Raw genomic sequence first — 21,189 nt, forward strand, 5'->3', positions numbered from 1 at the left:
GGCCAGCTCAGGTAGGGGCAGAGAGGGTGTCTGGCCAAGGTGCCCAGTATAAAGTAGCACTTAGGGTGTGAACAAAAGAACAAAGGCCATACTAACTGGTGCACTGCTATTCCCCCGTGTCCTTCCGTCCTTCCTATGGTTTCCCACCCAGCTACACACAAGCTAAAGGAACGGGGAGGTGTCATTAAAAAGCAACACCAACAAGAAGAGAGGGATTTGGGATATGGATTTGGCTTTTTTAGAAGGCTATGGGGAGAAAGTTCATTTGTCTCTGTACAGCAGAGAGGAGAAAGGTGATTTATCTGTACAATAACCTATTGTTCTTGAATGAAAATATAATGAACAAAACACAGGGAGAAGTCTCTTAGTGCCGTGGTTACAAAAAAAAAAAAGTTTTATCTTTTGGTGATTACTGCATAAAATAAGCGCAGAAGGGCATGGATTGTTCTTTGTAACCTTCCTGATTCAACAGGGCCACGATAATGTGTCCAAAGGGCACAGGGAAATGGGCTAAAATGGATCCAAAATAAAAGAAACAAATCCCTGCTGCTTTTTAAATGGACATACAGATTAAATAGAGATGTTTAGGGGCAAGTTAGCCTTATATAATACAGCCATACTGCAAGCTGGCCCGGAACCCATGGATTGGGGCAAAAGAAGGGATCTTTAGCAGGTTGTGTGTAGGCGATAGGCCAAACTCTGCCCACAGCCCAATCTTAGCACCCACCACCTTCCTCCGGCTTATTTATATACTCGCCCCACTCCTTCTGGTGACATCAGAGATGGGCAGGTAAGCAAATAACTGCTTTAGCCATAAGGCACCTAATAGAGATGCACCGAATCCACTACATTCGGCTGAATCCTTTGTGAAAGATTTGGCCAAATACTGAATTTGTATATATAAATTAGGATACAGAGGGGTTAAAGAGTGTTGAAAAAAATTAAACTTCCGTGTTTATGTGGCAAAAAGTCACGTGATTTTAAGAATTCGGTTCGGCCAGGAGCGTGGATTCAGCCAAACCTGAATCCTGCTGAAAAAGGCCGAATCCTGGATTCGGAGCATCCCTGGTTCCTATGGACAAGGCACGGTGCTTAAGTTGACCCAATGAGTAGAATATGATTTTGGGGTAGTAACCCGTATCAAGCAGCCAGCAATAGCAGTAACTTTATTAACCCTACACAAATCTGCCCCCCACCCATTTGATGCCCCATACTGACAGCAGTGGCACATACATGGACCAATATTGGAGCTCAAACACCAGACGAGAAGCTGACCAATCAGCTCCAGCAATACTAATGAGTCCATTTAGAGTACACAGAGGCCCAAACAGACCCCCACAGGGCCAATAAATACGGTCTGTGGCATCTTACAGCAGCCCCTCTGGCATTCGCCAAAATCAGCAGATTGTCTGCCCCGGTCTGATGGTGACAAGCTCAGTTACACTGTGCCATGGCTTTACTATTAGCACAATATTTCTGGGCCTATTGGCCCTGTCAACTGGGGGCAGCTACCCCAGGGAGATGATGTGTTCCCCACTCTGACCCAGATTCCAGAATAAACACAGGAATAACCATATATCTCGGCGCGGCGTGATGGCAAAGCTATGTAACTTGCTATTCAGGTGCACTGTGCCTTTAAGACCTGATTGGAAGTGCAGAGAGAGGAAGCCTGCTAGAGCCTCTGATTAACATGCACTATAAAATGTGGCTTTTATTAGAGGCAGTGCTCAGAAGTGCACGTGTCCTTGTCAGCAGCGTCCCCCGTTTATTGCCAGCAAGAGACTAGGCCTCCCAAGGAACAGAAGAAGCAACAGGCTCCTTGCTAATTCATTAGCATCGCTCAGCAGTGCTAGAATGTGGCCAGAGATTAACCCCCTCCCGCAGCTGGAGCAGCTGCCCTGTGCGGCGCCTTTCAGAGCCAAAGCTGTGCGTGATAGAGCCGGCACGTTGCACCGTCTGCCCAAGCAAGAAACAATTGCACCTATTTCTCTAACAACTGTGACTTGTAATAAAGCCACACTCTTGGTATAGGCTTAATCCATGCTCCTGGTATAGGCTTAATCCATGCTCCTGGTATGGGCTTAATCCATGCTCCTGGTATGGGCTTAATCCATGCTCCTAGAATAGACTTAATCCTTGGTCCTGGTATAGGCTTAATCCATGCTCCTGGTATGGGCTTAATCCATGCTCCTGGTATGGGCTTAATCCATGCTCCTAGAATAGACTTAATCCTTGGTCCTGGTATAGGCTTAATCCATGCTCCTGGTATGGGCTTAATCCATGCTCCTGGTATGGGCTTAATCCATGCTCCTAGAATAGACTTAATCCTTGGTCCTGGTATAGGCTTAATCCATGATCCTGGTAAAGGCTTAATCCACGCTCCTAGTATAGGCTTAATCTATGCTCCTGGAATAGGCTTAATCCAAGCTTCTGGTATAGGCTTAATCCATGCTCCTGGTATAGGTTAAGACCACGCTTTAGGTATATCTTTAGGCCATGTTCCAGGTATATGTTTAGGCCACACTCCAGATATAGGTTTAAGTAATGCTCCTGATATAAACTTAATCCATGCTCCTGGTTTAGGTTAAGGCCATGCTTCAGGTATAGTTGTAGGCCACACTTCAGATATAGGTTTAGGCCATAATCCTAATATAGACTTAATCCATGCTCCTAGTATAGGTTTAATCCACACTCCCGGTACAGGTTTAATCACTGATCCTGGTATAGGTTTAGGCCATGCTATAGGTATAGGATTAGACAATGCTACAGATTTAGGTTTAGGACATGCTACAGATGTAGGTTTAAGTAATGCTCCGGATATAATCTTAATCCATGCTCCTGGTATAGGTGTAGGCCACACTTCAGATATAGGTTTAGTCCATGCTGCTGATATAGGTTTAATCCACACTCCTAGTAGAGACTTAATCCACACTCCTGGTACAGGTTTAATCCCTGGTCTTGGTATAGGTTTAGGCCATGCTGCTGATATAGGTTTAATCCACACTCCTAGTAGAGACTTAATCCACACTCCTGGTACAGGTTTAATCCCTGGTCTTGGTATAGGTTTAGGCCACGCTACAGATATACGTTTAAGTCACGCTCCAGGTATAGGTTTAGGTCATGGATAGTTACTGAATGCTTCCTTTACAACTACAAGTGCAAGCACTCTCGCCCAAATGTGGTCCTTTCACTTCAACTAGACCACAGAGACCTTCTCCGCACACCCTAACACTCCAAAAAATGTTTTGTCCGGTGCACACTGCTAGAGGGATCGGCACCCTCCAAATACACTGTAGCAACAAAAAAAGCAAATGGCACTCAGGACTACAAACAACGGTAAAACCCTTTAAAAAATTTTATTGCGGAGGTGCAACGTTTCGGGGCAATGTGACCCCTTTATCAAGCCTGATAAAGGGGTCACATTGCCCCGAAACGTTGCACCTCCGCAATAAAACTTTTAAAAGGGTTTTACCCTTGTTTGTAGTCCTGAGTGCCATTTGCTTTTTTTTGGTCCTTTCACTTCAACACAGTTGTGCTGAGTGCCAGTGCCTCCATCTTGCCTGTTTGCTATTAATGCTGGGGAGCCCTGAAGCCCCCACCCTGGATGAAGTGGTAATTCCAGAGTTGCACCTGGTTACTGATTATGTGCAATTGCGGTGGATGCAACTTTGGGTGCAGCCACAATTAAGTTGAAAATCTGTGGAAAACCACTGCATTTTGGGTAAAAAATGGTAAAAAAATGTTGGTTTGCCCTTTTAGTTACTAAACAGACTGTTACACACATATACATACAGAGACATTCTTAACAAAATATTTGGCAGATCCAGATACAAACCTGCAACAATTAATTCTACACCAGGAGTCCAGCCAATCAGAACCGGACAAACATTGCTGAATTTCAGCTGAAAGTCCGACCATAGAGAACATGTGCTGCTTAATGCTGCCATCCTTTGGCGACTCGGCTGCTCCCTATTCAGCCCTATTAAATGCAGCAAAACCTCTCAACTCAATTATTGCTCTCTTGTCTGCCCTGTAATCAATGTTTATTTAATCTTCCTTCTTATTCATACACTTCCCATTCCAAGCCCTGCTCTGAGCTGTACGTTTATGTTTTTTTTAAACAATTTATACAACAGGAACTTAAAAAAGCTTTATAAATATACATTTGTGGGATAAAATAGAACCCATAGGGCTGCAATTTATAAACCTGCACTATACCATTTTTTATTTTCCTTCCCCAAAATCTGTATAACAGAGCATTCTGTCACAGTGGCACAGATACTATCTGATCACCCATTGTAAGCAGCAGTCCTTCCCTGCTTTATGGCTGAGATTCTAGCTATCTGTATAACAGAGCATTCTGTCACAGTGGCACAGATACTATCTGATCCCCCCCATTGTAAGCAGCAGTCCTACCCTGCTTTATGGCTGAGATTCTAGCTATCTGTATAACAGAGCATTCTGTCACAGTGGCACAGATCCTATCTGATCCCCCCATTGTAAGCAGCAGTCCTGCCCTGCTTTATGGCTGAGATTCTAGCTATCTGTATAACAGAGCATTCTGTCACAGTGGCACAGATACTATCTGATCACCCATTGTAAGCAGCAGTCCTTCCCTGCTTTATGGCTGAGATTCTAGCTATCTGTATAACAGAGCATTCTGTCACAGTGGCACAGATACTATCTGATCCCACCCATTGTAAGCAGCAGTCCTTCCCTGCTTTATGGCTGAGATTCTAGCTATCTGTATAACAGAGCATTCTGTCACAGTGGCACAGATCCTATCTGCCCCCCCCCCCCCATTGTAAGCAGCAGTCCTGTCCTGCTTTATGGCTGAGATTCTAGCTATCTGTATAACAGAGCATTCTGTCACAGTGACACAGATCCTTTCTGATCCCCCCCATTGTAAGCAGCAGTCCTGTCCTGCTTTATGGCTGAGATTCTAGCTATCTGTATAACAGAGCATTCTGTCACAGTGGCACAGATCCTATCTGATCCCCCCATTGTAAGCAGCAGTCCTTCCCTGCTTTATGGCTGAGATTCTAGCTATCTGTTTAACAGAGCATTCTGTCACAGTGGCACAGATCCTATCTGATCCTCCCATTGTAAGCAGCAGTCCTGCCCTGCTTTATGGCTGAGATTCTAGCTATCTGTATAACAGAGCATTCTGTCACAGTGGCACAGATCCTATCTGATCCACCCCATTGTAAGCAGCAGTCCTGCCCTGCTTTATGGCTGAGATTCTAGATATCTGTATAACAGAGCATTCTGTCACAGTGGCACAGATCCTATCTGATCCCCCCATTGTAAGCAGCAGTCCTGCCCTGCTTTATGGCTAAGATTCTAGCTATCTGTATAACAGAGCATTCTGTCACAGTGGCACAGATCCTATCTGATCCCCCCATTGTAAGCAGCAGTACTGCCCAGCTTTATGGCTGAGATTCTAGCTATCTGTATAACAGAGCATTCTGTCACAGTGGCACAGATCCTATCTAATACCCAGGCTTTGGGCAGAGTTGGAAATGGCATACGAGCAGTACCACCTTCCCTAACTCTCCATATAGCCATCCTTATGCACCTACCGGTATATCTGCCATATATAAAGCCAAAATGACCAGTTCAGCCACAGGTGATACCCACTAAAGGCCACCCTAACAGGGCATTGGGAATAACAATGCAATTAAACAATCCCCTGCAAGTGTGCAAGTCGGAAGTCTTCGGTGCGGCTGATCAAAGATCCATTAAAGCTCACAATAATATCCAGAGGAAAGAGATCCAGGAGAGGCTGCATTTATTTCATTCATGGCGGGGCCTTTTTCTCCATCAATAAACGTGAGCTGGAATGAAAGGCAGGCCGGGGCTGCCCGAGAGGCCTCTCCATAGAGCGTGCTTAACATGAGAGGCAGAAGCCAGGCAGCTGGGCGCTCTCATTGTGTACACGGTAAATCAAGCACAAAAAGGGGGCAGCTCAGCAGGCTAAAACGCACGCTTCACCCTCTGCACACACAGCCGCTCTGTATCCGTCCCTTTCTTCCCACTCGCCACTGGACCTGCCACGGATGCAAGAGGCCATTTTCAATCTAAATCTTGTTATGGATTAATAAGCAAACACTTTCTCGCTTATTATGCAATATATCATGATGAAAATTGCCTTGGGCTGCCGCCGGTGACACGCTGATACATTCATTTATTCAGCCATACAGAGCCATACTAATCTTTATGACAGCCGGAGATGTAACAGGCAGATTAAAATTACTTATGGAGGGATACAGGCTCCCCCCCACGTGGGGCAAGGAAACGGGGTGCGGTGGCGGCAGGTTCCCTAACGGCTGATTTATTTCTTTTTCATGTGACAATATATTGCTTGGATTTTTCACTGGGGATAAAAAAAAAAATGACAGGACAAATATCTTTCTAATGTCGGCCCCTCAGATTAATTACTGTGTCACTCAGAAATACAATAAGAAAGGAATAATGTGACAGCAACGAGTGTTTCATTTACAGTTGGTGCCTGCGCTTTCAGAACTATATAACAGGGTATGTGTGTGGTGTGACTGACGCAGACCAAGAAAATGAGCAGAACTGTATGTTACATGCCTATAATAATCTAATATCCTTATCATTTACAGTAGGGGGTACATTATCCCTTATAATACATGAGTGATACTCAGAGTTACCTGTATAACTCAGCCTGCAGCCTTGTGCCTTTATATGGGCACAGAACCCCTCAGTGACTGCTAATATCCTTATCATTTACAGTAGGGGGTATATTATTCCTTATAATACATGAGTGATACTCAGAGTTCCCTGTATATCTCAGCCTGCAGCCTTGTGCCTTTATATGGGCACAGAACCCCTCAGTGACTCCTAATATCCTTATCATTTACAGTAGGGGGTACATTATCCCTTATAATACATGAGTGATACTCAGAGTTCCCTGTATAACTCAGCCTGCAGCCTTGTGCCTTTATATGGGCACAGAACCCCTCAGTGACTGCTAATATCCTTATCATTTACAGTAGGGGGTACATTATCCCTTATAATACATGAGTGATACTCAGAGTTCCCTGTATAACTCAGCCTGCAGCCTTGTGCCTTTATATGGGCACAGAACCCCTCAGTGACTGCTAATATCCTTATTTACAGTAGGGGGTACATTATCCCTTATAATACATGAGTGATACTCAGAGTTCCCTGTATAACTCAGCCTGCAGCCTTGTGCCTTTATATGGGCACAGAACCCCTCAGTGACTGCTAATATCCTTATCATTTACAGTAGGGGGTACATTATCCCTTATAATACATGAGTGATACTCAGAGTTCCCTGTATAACTCAGCCTGCAGCCTTGTGCCTTTATATGGGCACAGAACCCCTCAGTGACTGCTAATATCCTTATCATTTACAGTAGGGGGTACATTATCCCTTATAATACATGAGTGATACTCAGAGTTCCCTGTATAACTCAGCCTGCAGCCTTGTGCCTTTATATGGGCACAGAACCTCTCTCCTGAGTATATGTTACAGTATGGGCTATGTCCATCTATGTCTCTCTCTCTCTCTCTTAGTTTGCCTATATCTCTCTCTGTCTATCAGTTTATATGAGTAACACTTTTGCTACCCTGTTTCATTATTTTATACAACCTGAACCTCAGCTGAAATACAGTCCCTGAGTGGAATATGTGTATTACACAGAATTACATCCCATTTTTTTTTATTGTATAAAACAGCTTTGTATTAATAAGTCTCACAGCCTAGGGAAAGAAGCTATTCCACAATCTCAGGGATGATATATGCCTATAATGTCCTCTGATATTTTCCCAACTCTGTTTATTTCTTATGATTTCTTACTGTCAGCAGCATTGGAATCCACAGTAAGGGACAAGGGAGGCACTTGTCGCCCACAATTTGCCCCTCAAACAGGGCAAGTACAAGTGCCCCAGGCGGCCATAATGGTGTTGTGCTGATTGTGGGCCTCTCTTCTGATAATACCGCCCGTCTCTCTGGCAGTTGCTGCAGCCTCAAACTTGTTCCCTTGTATCTTCTCTGAGCCCCAGCCTGGTCACATGATGCTGTGTGTGAGAGTGAGGCTGGCTCACAAAATGGCTGCTTTAGTGTGTGTGAGGGAATGAGTGTTAAAAGTAGAACTAAAATCAATAAACAACATCCTTACATAAGTATTTTGTCCAAATAAGACAAAGAAAGATGGAGAGCAGCAATAATGGCCTCCCCTGTAGATGAATTGGCGCAATAGGTAAATTGCAATGGATCTAATGGCGCTTAAGTTTAATATGTGACATAACTACTCTTTGACTGCACTTCATAAAAAACTTGGGAGCGGCCAACTCCCGGGAACTGTAACCGGCAACTTATGTCTTTGTGCTGTGGGGGCGCAACCCACTGCCCGCACGGGGAGGACATAGAGACTCCATACGCGGCATGAAGTGTCCTGCTCGGAACTGAACTCAGGTCTCCAGCGCGCAAGGCTGCAGTGCTACGCACTGAGCCACCGTACGGCCCAAGGGCTCTCGCTCTCAGTTTATATACGTCTTTCAGTCTGTGTCTGTCTGTGTCTGTCTGTCTGTGTCTGTCTGTCTGTCTGTGTCTGTCTGTCTGTGTCTGTCTGTCTGTCTGTCTGTGTCTGTCTGTCTGTGTCTGTCTGTCTGTGTCTGTCTGTCTGTGTCTGTCTGTCTGTCTGTGTCTGTCTGTCTGTCTGTGTCTGTCTGTCTGTCTGTCTGTCTGTCTGTCTGTGTCTGTCTGTCTGTCTGTCTGTCTGTCTGTCTGTGTCTGTCTGTCTGTCTGTCTGTCTGTGTCTGTCTGTCTGTGTCTGTCTGTCTGTCTGTGTCTGTCTGTCTGTGTCTGTCTGTCTGTGTCTGTCTGTCTGTCTGTGTCTGTCTGTCTGTCTGTGTCTGTCTGTCTGTCTGTGTCTGTCTGTCTGTCTGTGTCTGTCTGTCTGTCTGTTCTGTCTGTCTGTCTGTCTGTCTGTCTGTCTGTCTGTCTGTGTCTGTCTGTCTGTGTCTGTCTGTCTGTGGTCTGTCTGTCTGTGTCTTGTCTGTCTGTGTCTGTCTGTGTCTGTCTGTGTCTGTCTGTCTGTCTGTCTGTCTGTGTCTGTCTGTGTCTGTCTGTCGTCTGTCTGTGTCTGTCTGTCTGTGTCTGTCTGTCTGTGTCTGTCTGTCTGTGTCTGTCTGTCTGTGTCTGTCTGTCTGTGTCTGTCGTCTGTGTCTGTGTCTGCTGTCTGTGTCTGTCTGTCTGTGTCTGTCTGTCTGTGTCTGTCTGTCTGTGTCTGTCTGTCTGTGTCTGTCTGTCTGTCTGTGTCTGTCTGTCTGTGTCTGTCTGTCTGTCTGTGTCTGTCTGTGTCTGTCTGTCTGTCTGTGTCTGTCTGTCTGTGTCTGTCTGTGTCTGTCTGTCTGTGTCTGTCTGTCTGTGTCTGTCTGTCTGTGTCTGTCTGTCTGTGTCTGTCTGTCTGTGTCTGTCTGTCTGTGTCTGTCTGTCTGTGTCTGTCTGTCTGTGTCTGTCTGTCTGTCTGTGTCTGTGTCTGTCTGTCTGTGTCTGTCTGTGTCTGTCTGTCTGTGTCTGTCTGTCTGTGTCTGTGTCTGTCTGTCTGTGTCTGTCTGTCTGTGTCTGTCTGTCTGTGTCTGTCTGTCTGTGTCTGTCTGTCTGTGTCTGTCTGTCTGTGTCTGTCTGTCTGTGTCTGTCTGTCTGTGTCTGTGTCTGTCTGTCTGTCTGTCTGTCTGTGTCTGTCTGTCTGTGTCTGTCTGCCAATCAAATTTCACCTATTGACTTTTATGGGGAAATGGAAACTGCTGCCAATCTTACAGCTTTAAGGCTTCACTCCCCAAACTTGAATCACAGAGTCATGGGCTCAGCTTGAATGAAAATATGATGATTGTTGGATGCCCAAAAGTGAGTGGAGCTGTGAACAGCCAATCAGATTTACCTATTGACTTTCAATGGGTAAATGCAACCTGCTGCCATTCTCTCAGTATTAACCCCAGGGTCCCCACACTTTGCACAGTCAGTCACTGGGTTACTTCGTACTCAAGGTTAGAAAAAGTGGGCGGGGCCACCAAAAGCCAATCATGTTTCTTTCATTGTTATCAGTGGGGAAATTTTAACTGCTGCCATTCTCACATGTTTAATGTCAGGGTCCCCAAACTTTGCACAGTTTGTCACTGGGTGACTATGTTCCAAGTTTAGAAAAGTGGGTGGGGCCAACAACAGCCAATCAGATTTCACCTATACACTTCAAATGTTTAAATTTAAACTGCTGCCATTCTTTAAATATTAATACTAAGGTCCCCAAACTTTGCAGAGCTAGTCAGCAGGTAACTGCGATTCAGAGTTAGAAAAAGTGGGCGGGGCCACCAACAGCCAATCAGATTTTAACTATTGATTTTCAATGGGGAAATTCAACCTGCTGCCATTCTCTCAGTATTAACACCAGGGTCACTAGGGGACTGCATTTTTAGGTTTTAAAAAGTGGGTGGAGCCACTAAAAGCCAATCAGACTTCACCTATTGAATTTTTTTGGTTTAAATTTAAAATGCTGCCTTTCTCACACTATTTATGTCAGGGTTCCCAAACTTTGCACAGTCAGTCACTGGCTAACTACATATTCAGGGTTAGAACAAGTGGGCGGAGCCACCAACAGCCAATCCATTTCCACCCATTAAATTTCATTGGTTTATATTTAAACTGATGCCAGTATTTAAGTATTAACCAACAGCCAATAACATTTCACCTATTTACTTTCAATGGTAAAGTGTAAAATGCTGTCAGTTTCACAATTTTTATGCCCGAGTCCCCAAACTTTGCAAAGTTGGTCACTGGGGGACTGCAGTTCAGAAATAGGAAAAGTGGGTTGGGCCACTAACAGCCAATCAGATTTCATCCATTGAATTTTATTGATTTACATTTATAATGCTCTCATTCTCACACTATTTATTCCGGGGTGCCCAATGTCACTGGGTGACTTCCACGCAAGGTTAGAAAAAGTGGGCGGAGCCATCAATCACAATTTGCTTATTGACTTTTATTGGTTTAAATTTAAACTGCTACCATTCTTTAACTATTAATCAGAGGGTCCCTAAACTTTGCAGAGTTAGTCACTGGGTAACTGCAGTTCCAGGTTAGAAAAAGGGGGTGGAGCCACCAACCGCCAATCAGATGTCACTCGATGACTTTCAGTGGGGAAATTTAAATTGCTGCCAATCAGACACTATTAAAACCAGGGTCCCCAAACTTTGCACAGTGGTTTTTACTATATAACTGTGGTCCAAGATCAGAGAAAGTGGGCAGAGCCCATTCAGTGACTTTTCAACCCAACATGAAGTTAGTTTTACCTTCTCATCTATAAAATAGTTCCTTTTCTCTCTTGCTATATTTTTTTATTTTACGTCTTTCCTTGATGGTTTTGTTTTGTTAATTTGCTTCCATGCCATAATCCTTTGCTTTATTGCCTTTGGAGTACAGAATAAATAAGAGTATAAGTCCCACCTTCCCTCAGCCCACATACTGCACTAACGTAATCCGAGCAATGAGGATGAACATGTTTTTAAGGCATTTTGCGATCATAATGTTAAGTCACCATTAAAAAAAATTGAGTACTATCAATTTCTTAAGATGGGCGATATCCAATAAATTAGAGTTAACCTTTCTGTAAGTGAATTATACGCCAGGAATTCAGTGGCGCTTCGGGGCTGAAGGTCAGACAAATGCAGCATTATGGGCTTTCTAGAAAAATAACACGATTTTGTTTTTTTCCTCCAGAAAATAACATTCTGTTTGTGAATTCTAGGTAATTCTGAAAAGTAAAATGTCCGCTTTACCTGCTCTTTCTGAATTATACACAGGGCGAATGATAAGCTTGAATATCTGCCCCAAGTGCCCCATTAATTCCTAATGCCAAATATAATGATGGGGTGATAAGCGAGTTAGTGCTAGGGTGTTGGAATTACAGCAATTGGGTTTTAGAGAAAGAAAATGTACGAGCATGATCATTAGATCAAACAACCACATGGCTGACACCTTTTTTTTTCTTTTATTACCGGCCTTTAGGTTGGGGGGTGGGAAGTGACATCAATTGGGGGTGGGGATTTGGGCGGGGAAATGGGCAAGGTAGTGGGGGGCAGAAGCCCCCCCATATAAAAGGCAGTGACCGGCCACAGTAAGAGTCAGGGAAGGGAGGGATTACAGGTAGAGTTGCTAATTATTTGATTATAATGGAGTCAATGGGAGATGGCCATTCTGCTATTTGGAACTTTCTGGATACAAGGATTGCAGATTACAGATCCCATGCCTGTATAAACATATTAGTTGCAGTCTCCAAGACATTCCAAGACTTGACTAAACACTAAACCTGCAGCCCTTTGCTATTATATCTCCATGTCCCATATTTTATGAAAAGCGATATGTTATTCTCACTATAATAATAGAACAGACTAGGAGTACAGGCAGCAGTCATGTCATTAAAGTGTTAACAATACTACTATGTATACTATGGGGCCTATTTTTTATGCTGTGTAAAATGAAATTCACTGAAAAAAGGGTGTAAAAAGCTGTGTAAAATAAATGGTGAATTTCGCCATCCAAATGGTAGATATTATGCCCTTATTTTATGTAAGTTCCGGCAGAAGAAAAAAAAGCCTGGTGAGTTGTGGTGAATATTGTTGCAGAAGCAGAAGATGTTTTTGGTTGGGGGGGCTAGGGGAGGGAGGATTTTTGGACTTTTGGCCACGCCCACTATTAGTGTCCAAAGAGAGCCCCCTGAAGCCCGCCGCCCGCCCCTCTGCCTCCATCTCTATGATTCTGCGGTTTTAGCCTCAGTTTAGCCGCAACTTCCAAAACCATGGGGGGTGGCGACACCTATGTTATTGCATATTAAATAGGCCCATATATGTATTCCCCCTAACTAGCCACAGTGAAGATACTATTCATAGAGGGCGAGAACCAACCAAGTGCTGCCAAGTAGTTAAACATTCTTCACTGTCCTTTTTTTTTTTTTAACCCTCCCACAACCTTATATGTGTATGCAAACTAGGACTTGGATTTGGTTCGGTATTCGGCCGAATCTTTCATGAAGGATTTGGGGTTCGGCTGAATCTCAAAACAGTGGATCGTGTATCCCTAAAATGAACAGCTATTAATATATATATGTACATATATGCTGAATATCCATGTAACAATAAAGGCATACTTAGCAAGCTGTTTTTCAGCGTCGGCGCAGAGTTCCAGAAGCCCCATCAGCACCGCGGACACATCCATGTAAGGCTCCCACACTGTAAAACCTCGTCCGATCAAATCGATAGCAGTCCTGCGGATGGTGCTGTGGGGGGGTAACTTGGGGCTGGGCGGCTGCAGCAGCAGGAATGTCAGAGCCTTGCCTGCGATACAAAAAGACATATTGATTCGGAAACAGTTCTTTCAAATTGGAAAAAAAAAAAAATCATTTTACAAGCGTTTACAGTAGCGTAAAAGGGTACATGTTAAAAAAAATCAGCTTTCTCAGCAGAAAGCCATTGGACTTCCAGAGGACATCAGCTAGAAAGCATAAAACTTAATGGTGGGGAAAATTGTTTGACAGACAAATCATTGCTTATGACACCTTAAGAGGCAGAGAGAATGGAGGAAGAGAGGCTTGGACGGAATTCTGGAGCCAGCACCTTTCAGCGCTTTTGACATATTTATGAGGCGGAGGCATACGGAGAATCCGCGTCAGTTAAAAAGGAAATGCACTTTAATTAAACAGACGCTGAACAAACGAGAGAGAGGAGTTATCTCAGCTCAGGATATGATCTTAAAACATCAACATTATCCCATTCTGTAACTGTATTACCCTCACTAAACATCTACCGGCGCCGCAAATTGATTACGAGCGAGGATGCCCCAAACAGGTCAAACTTAATTTAAGGAGCTGAAGCATGATGCAATGTTTAATCTGTGGGAAAGCTGCCATATCTGAGATCAATAGTCCCACAGGAACATATGTTGCTGAGACAAATTCCCCTGTGAATCCGGAGACTTCCTGGGACTGTGCCCTGGGAACAGGTATCTGTCACCGGATAAATGCTCACTGAATAATCTGACTCGCAGGGCACGGCTATGCTGGGACGGACTGGGCTGCTCATTTATCCAACTCAACAAATGACTACATATTGACATGATTTGGTCACTAAGGGTGCAGGTCACGTTGGGGGCCAAGCATAAAGCTGTGGACAATATAACGGACAATGCAACCAGGATTTTCCTAGTGTAAAATCTGGTTACTGTTAAAGGAAAACTACACCCCAGAATAAATACATTACCAATAGATATCTTATATCATATTATGTGGCCTATTAAAGAATCTTAAACTTTATACCAGTAAGTGCGAGCTGTATTTTATAAACCAAGGCTTCAGCTCTCCATGCTGGTTTACTATACCAACTGCTGCAATGCACTTACCCAAGAATTGAGTTCCCCCATCTTGTATTTAAAGGAGAAGGAAAGGTAAAAACTAGTTAAGCTTTATCAGAAAGACAGGGTCAGACTGGGGGGTGAAGGGCCCACTGGGGCCCCCCTAACCCCCCTCGCAGGGCCCCCCACCCGACGTCCTCCCCTGAGTGCTTAAATTTAACACGTCAGGGGAAGAGCGTTCGGGCAGGGGGAGCACCGGCAAGGGTCGGGTCTGGGCAGCCGGGGCCCACCGGGATTTTTCCCGGTGTCCCGGCGGCCCAGTCTGACCCTGCAGAAAGGTTTATGTAAATAGAGTCATAAGCACTTATAGAACTTCTGCTCCTCAGTGAAAAGAGAAAACACATTTCTTTCCTTTTATTCTGTATAAATGATCTCCTGTGTCAGACTTTCTGCTCTCAGAAAAATACTTCAGGGCATGGCACAAGTCTGCTCCGTTTACTCCTCTCTCCCCCTCCCTTCTCCTTTTCCCCTCCCATTTCTGCTCTCTCCCCTGCCATCTCTGCTGTAATCTGAGCTACCAGCAGCCAGAGCTGCAGCATGAAAATTACTAAAATGACAGCTGCAATCTTAAACAAACAGAGGGTGCTTCTAGGGCTGTTTATTCTGGCACGGTAAAGCATTTTGCAGAATAAATCTAGCATTCTAGCTTGCACTATTGTGACTCATCTGTTGGCAAATAAAATGCCTTTCCTTCGCCTTTAATAACCTTGCAGGCCTATGACTTCTGTGATGCACAGCGGGTATGGTTATAAACAACCTCTTGCAGATGTGTGGAACATTACAGCAACACACTGACAACCTACATCTATTTCTTTTCTCTCCATGCCGGTGGAGGCATCTGACAGCTTCATTCTGCAAAACCAAATATTTTTTCCCCGCTCTGCAGAAGGGCTATTACCTACTAACTGTGTTTGGATTAGAAAAGGTGTGAGCAAACAAGACTGGAGCACACAGTGTTAGCTCCTATATTACAGCTCTTTCTAAATGCAATAACATCTAATCCAATGTGTGTAGGGTGACTATCTGCACTGAGGCTTTTTAATGTTATAACCACATACACTTAGCCGATACCAGCTGTGGTTTCCTATAAGGTCTGCACCAACTATAATATGCTGTTCATGTCTTTGTACTCCCTTATTATCTTTTCTGCAGTAGAAACGAGGACACCGAGGTCAGTCGCTGCAGCCATTTTATATTCAAGACCTATACAGAGGTCAACAGAGCTGCTTAGAGAAATCTCCGGACGGCCTCACTTGGCATTTCAGAAGAAACCTTGAAGGTTATTTCTAGAGGAAGCACTTGAAAATGTGCCACAATTGAAGTTTTAATTTCCGAGCGGCAAACAGAAACCTTCCGTGATTTTCACATGGGCTTACATTTTGCTCGGGTTCCATATATCTTTTGAAGACGTCTTTGGGGCATATAAATTACACGCTCAAGGCAGGGATTATTAGCAAGGTCACTGTCAGCAGGCTCACTAAATTAAGATTCCGACACGATTCCTCAGGGAGGATCACTAGTATGAGCCTCTTCTGCAGAACAATGAGCCTCCTCTTCAGAACAATAGATATATACAAGAAAATCTGATCATTTACACAGTCATTTCTGTTGCCCTACTAGGCTAGTGTGAACTATACCAAAGGTATAAAGATTTATTTCAGTGATGTGACTGTAACCATCACATTTTTGCTTAATTTATTATACTCTGGTAAAACTTATAAAAGCTCAATTACTTTGGTAAAGGGATTCCGTCATGATGTTTATGGTGTAGTTTTTTATTACTAAATTACACTATGTACATAGCAAATAATTCATTCTACCATTTAAAATTTAATTCCTGAACCAAAAAAGTATATTTTTTAGTAATATTGGTGTGTAGGCGCCATCTCAGTGCATTGTGCCTGAGTCTGAGCTTTCAGCCAGCGCTACACATTAGAACTGCTTTCAGCTAACCTATTGTTTCTACTACTCCCATGTAACTGGAGGAGTCCCAAGCCGGACTTGTATTTCTTACTATTGAGTGCTATTCTGATGCCCTACTGGGAGCTGCTATCTTGCTCCCTTCCCATTGTTCTGCTGATCGGCTGCTGGGGGTGGGGGGGGATATCACTCCAACTTGCAGCGCAGCAGTAAATTGTGCCTGAGTCTGAGCTTTCAGAAGGAGCCAGATTAGAACTGCTTTCAGCTAACTTATTGTTTTGGCTGAACCGGATTTGGATTTTTAATATTGAGTGCTGTTCATATCTACCACTAGGTAGGGCACGGGAGCATTTTTAGCAATGCAGGTGTCAAGGGGCTATAATCTTGTTACCCCCTATTCAACTATACTATACTACTATCAACTGCTGGGGGGGAAGTCAGTTATGTAGAAGTCAGTTGGAGTTATCCTAGACAAACATTATGCAATTTTTTTTCAGTTTTCGAAAAAATAAAAATGACAAGAAGAACACGAATTCGATGCATTCAACCTTTTTTCATTCGATCATTGTTTTTTATACGTTTGAGTAAAATTTTGAATTTATTCGAACTGCAAAAAAAAAACCATGTTGGAAAATTAATGAATAAATCTCACAGACTCTTCGGTAGGCCAAACAAAGTCCACTGCATTTACCTGCTGAGTGCATGGAAAACCAATTTCTTCAGGTTTTTGAGGGGACCATTTGGTGTCAATGCAAACAGGAAGCAGGGGTTCCCCCTGAAAATGTTCATGGTTTTCCTTGCTCTCAGCAATCAAATGAACTTCAGCAGCTTCTTTGTACTTCAGATACTGGGTTCAACCTTTTTCCATAGCTCCCACTGACCTAATGTGGTGATAACTCATGATTTCAGTACCATCATGCAACTGCAAAATTAAAGCATCATTTAGAAATGGCCGACCCCTCGTCTGAAAGGAGAGCTAAGCATTATATCTGCTGGGCAATACTTCCAGTTCATTTGATAAAAGGGTTTAAAGACTCAAAAAGCAGCGATTACTGAGCCAAACCTCTAGTTACTTCCAGCTATAGAGGTTCTTGCCACTGCAGCCCGACGGCTCATTCTCCTAGAGATCTTTCTATATCCTTCAACATTCGGCCACAAAAATCAATCCTTTCCAGACAGGGAAAGTAAATGAATAAAGCACTGAATGTAAGTTACTGGAGACAGGGCATGGGTTTTTCAATTTAGCTGTGCGATACAGTACGCTTGCTACAGGCATATTGTGTTATAAACCTCGGCTAAAGAAAATAAAAGGAAGCCAAGCATCCAATGGGTGAGTCAGGTAGACCCTAAAACAAAGACTAGGCCATAACATAAATCAGGGTTAAATTAATTGCTAAATGACCGTGGCCTTCCTGTGGGAAATACTTATCATATTCACTTACATTCTAATTAGATGCATCGTGAGTTATGGTATTGCAGCATGAACTTAATAAATTAGTAATAAGGGCCCATTTATTTAAATGTGTTGATAAATAGAATAAGAAATTAAATCCTTTCCCGGACTGTTCTTGCTGCAGAATGCTGGCGTTAGGCTTTCTATGACCAACAGTCGGCAGGGCACTACTTATGGCACAGAACATAGACTCCGAGCTGGTCTGCACGGGTGTGTTACCCATTGGAATGGTCCTTGTACCACTCTAAAGAGCAACAACTGAGCTCACAGAGGGGTGGGGTAACCCACGGAGCCATCAATAGTGCCATGCCAGGAATGCCCCCATGGCAACCAGCGGGGGAATATTGCTCAGTGCCACTTTTTCTGACATAATAAACTTGTCCCCATTTGGAACAGCTTTGTGTGCCAGTTACTTTTCATTTACTTGGTATTTTGGAGGCTGTGCCGTCTGCTGAAATACTGGGCACTAAGCACCCATCACTGAGGCCTGGGTGTGAACATGGGAATCCTTCTTTCCTGCACGGTACCGCTTGCCATTTCACACAGCATAAATAAATAAACGTCATGTCAAATGAATAATTGGAATTGTTATTATAGGTCCTTTATTTTATTACATACGTCCATCAGCTGCGGGTAGAGAGGATAGAGAGATAAGGCATGGCATAAACTATTTTTTTTGGATCATTCCCCCATGATCCCATATGTAAATAATATGTGTGAAATTGTTTCATGGGACTCCTGATTGGCCTAATCATATATAAGGCAATGTCCTTTCATTGTCATTCTTCATCCAGTCTTCCCAAATGAATGGGACAATTAAAAGGTGGCTATACTCTTTTATGGCCCATCAGACAGTAGCTGTTCATTTTGGCCTGTGTATGGCCAACTTTAGCAGCTTTATTGAAAGATAGACCTTTTCCAGGATCATATTATTCAACTCTCCCACATTAAACCTTAGTAGGTCCCACAATACTTGGCCCGAAGTCCTTTTAAAATCTGGTACAAGGGTCAGCACAGGGGGCCTTTATTGGATAGCAAGCCTTTACCAACCCAGTGCAATGTGTCTTCCAGATCCAGGGGGGGAACAAGTTACATGGCAGACACTTTCCTACTTAGCAATACACCAACTGCAGTAAGCCAGTTTTGAAGCCATCAGTGGCCTCCCAAGGCCTCTAATAAAGGAAACTATACCCCCAAACAATGTAGGTCAAAATATATTGCATAAGCAAGATCATATGTAAAACCCTGCTTCATCTAAATAAACCATTTTCATATAAATATACTTTTTTAGCAGTATGTGCTATTGGGTAATCCTAAATAGAAAACTGCCATTTTAGGTACTAAGGGCCGCCCCCTGGGATCATAGGAGTCACAGTGCACACAAACAAGCCAAGGCACACATACATGCTAGGCCCCATCAGCCAATGAATGGGCAGAGTTCTGCCTTTTACTCCCACACTACTTCCTGTTACAGTTAGAGCTGGCAACCCTGACTATGCGTGACATCAACTGCAGTGTTTATAGGGGGTCCCCCCCCCCCCCCCAGCACAGCGTCTGTGCAGAAGTGAAGGGTCAGCAGAGGGAGGATTCTGAGGTAAATATCTCTTCAGCTGCACATTTTTTTGTTAACTATCTATATGGTAAAGATTGTTCCATTCATGTGAAGCCTTGTACAAAGGTGAACTACCCTTTAATATTGTAATTATCTACCTACTATAGGTATCTGCCGTTCAGGTATGACCCACTGCAAATACACTTCAACAGGTACAGGATCACTGCATGGCCCATATCCTACACAATGCACTTGACACGACGCGCAAAGCAGTAAAGGAGAAGAAAATAACAAAGGTAAATGGGCATTTGCAACTCTGCCCTCCTTCCAGTCTGGACATCTTTGTTTAAACTTTGACTTGGCTTAAATGAAGGAATTAATATTGACAAAAACATCAACTAAGCTAATGAGTTGTTAGTTAAAGCAATAAACATGCCACATTAGAGTCAGCGCAGTAAAGAGGTAATTAGCCCTGCAAAAGCTCCGCTGATTGGAGCTGTTGAGACTTCGCTCTTAACCTTTGAGTCCATTATCTGGTATAGGACAAGCCGTGGCTGGGCTAATGTACATTCTCCAATACACATCAGCTCTGCTACAGTAGCCAAAGACTGCATTAACCTGCATTAACAGCACTGGGTTAATAGAAGTGTCTTATCATTTACAACATGTCGAGAAATAAATCTAAGTTCTTAAAAAAAAACCAAACCGTTTTGCATAAAAAAAACAAATTGAAAGAAGAATGGAATTCGGGGCACGTCTTGAGAAGTACAAAAATACCAAGTTATGCTCCCAATGCTTTATGAAGGTAGCAGCAAGGCTGGCCGCTATTATTATAAATTAGACGCTGGAGAGAATATTAAAATCATGTAGGAAACAAGATGCGGCGGGCGAAAAAAAAATAAAAAATAGAGCCGCCGTTTCAGGATGCGCGCTTATTATTATTTATTTGCACGGTGCCAAAATATTTTATAATGCAATATACTCCAGGGAAGAATTGCAGAAGGAGATAAACAATATAGCTAACGATTGGTATCTTCAATTACACCGGGTGAAAATTGTTGCAACAGTCAAGTTGAAATATAAAGAGGGAGAGAGATGTTTAGAAGACGAATGGGGAGAGGAGGATAATGCTGTCTGGGATGTACAAGTGGATTGGGGTTGGTTTACTGGAAAAGAGGTATCCTGGGCTGGCAGCAATAACCGGATGGGGGAGCGACTGTACAGAGGTAATAGCAACACTGGGGCAGAAAGAAACTTCATTTAAAGAAGGAATATACATTTCTTCGGGGCAGATTTAGCAAAATGTGAGTTTAGAGCTTAATACATAAAACCTCACCCACGTTCTATTTATTCCTAGGGGATTTTTAGAAGTATATTTATCAATGGGTGAATGTTAGAACTCACAAATTGATAAATACGCTTTTAAAAAATACCATAGGAATGTATAGAACATGGGTTTTTATGTATTAAGCTTTAAACTCACATTTTGCCCCTTAATATTAAGATTGAGATTATATTGAAAAATGTATTCAGCTACTTTTTTTTTTCTATTTAATAAAAGGGTCATTTATAAATGCAAGCGCAGTGAGCAAAGTGCAATTTCACATAATAATCTCAATATTCCACCCCACATTTGCCATTAAAGGTAATGTTAAGCAAGCGTTTAGCTGCTCACTGATAAAGAATGCCCATTGTGATGAGTACCCAACGGCGCTCCTCTCTTCTCTGGTGCTGCTGCCATGGGCGCCACGTGGGTAACAGCACGGTGACGTTGGTATGTAGGCGTGTTATCATGGCGCTTCTGGCACAAAA

General features: G+C 43.3%; 1 protein-coding gene and 1 long non-coding RNA gene across 5 annotated transcripts in view; one reads left to right on the forward strand and one right to left on the reverse strand.

The window, feature by feature from the left end:
- Positions 1-21,189, reverse strand: part of wdr7 (WD repeat domain 7) — a 228,509-nt gene that overhangs the window by 62,530 nt on the left and 144,790 nt on the right. For all 4 annotated transcript variants that reach the window (XM_018090767.2, XM_018090674.2, XM_012956678.3 and 1 more), the window contains 1 exon segment: positions 13,194-13,380. In XM_018090767.2, coding sequence (XP_017946256.1) covers positions 13,194-13,380 — 187 coding nt within the window.
- On the forward strand, positions 19,349-19,822 carry LOC116408131. The gene is made up of 2 exons (XR_004220769.1): positions 19,349-19,419; positions 19,545-19,822. It is a non-coding gene; the product is annotated as an uncharacterized LOC116408131 (long non-coding RNA).

This window comes from Xenopus tropicalis, chromosome 1 (genome assembly GCF_000004195.4).
Source record: "Xenopus tropicalis strain Nigerian chromosome 1, UCB_Xtro_10.0, whole genome shotgun sequence".
NCBI lineage: Eukaryota > Metazoa > Chordata > Amphibia > Anura > Pipidae > Xenopus > Xenopus tropicalis.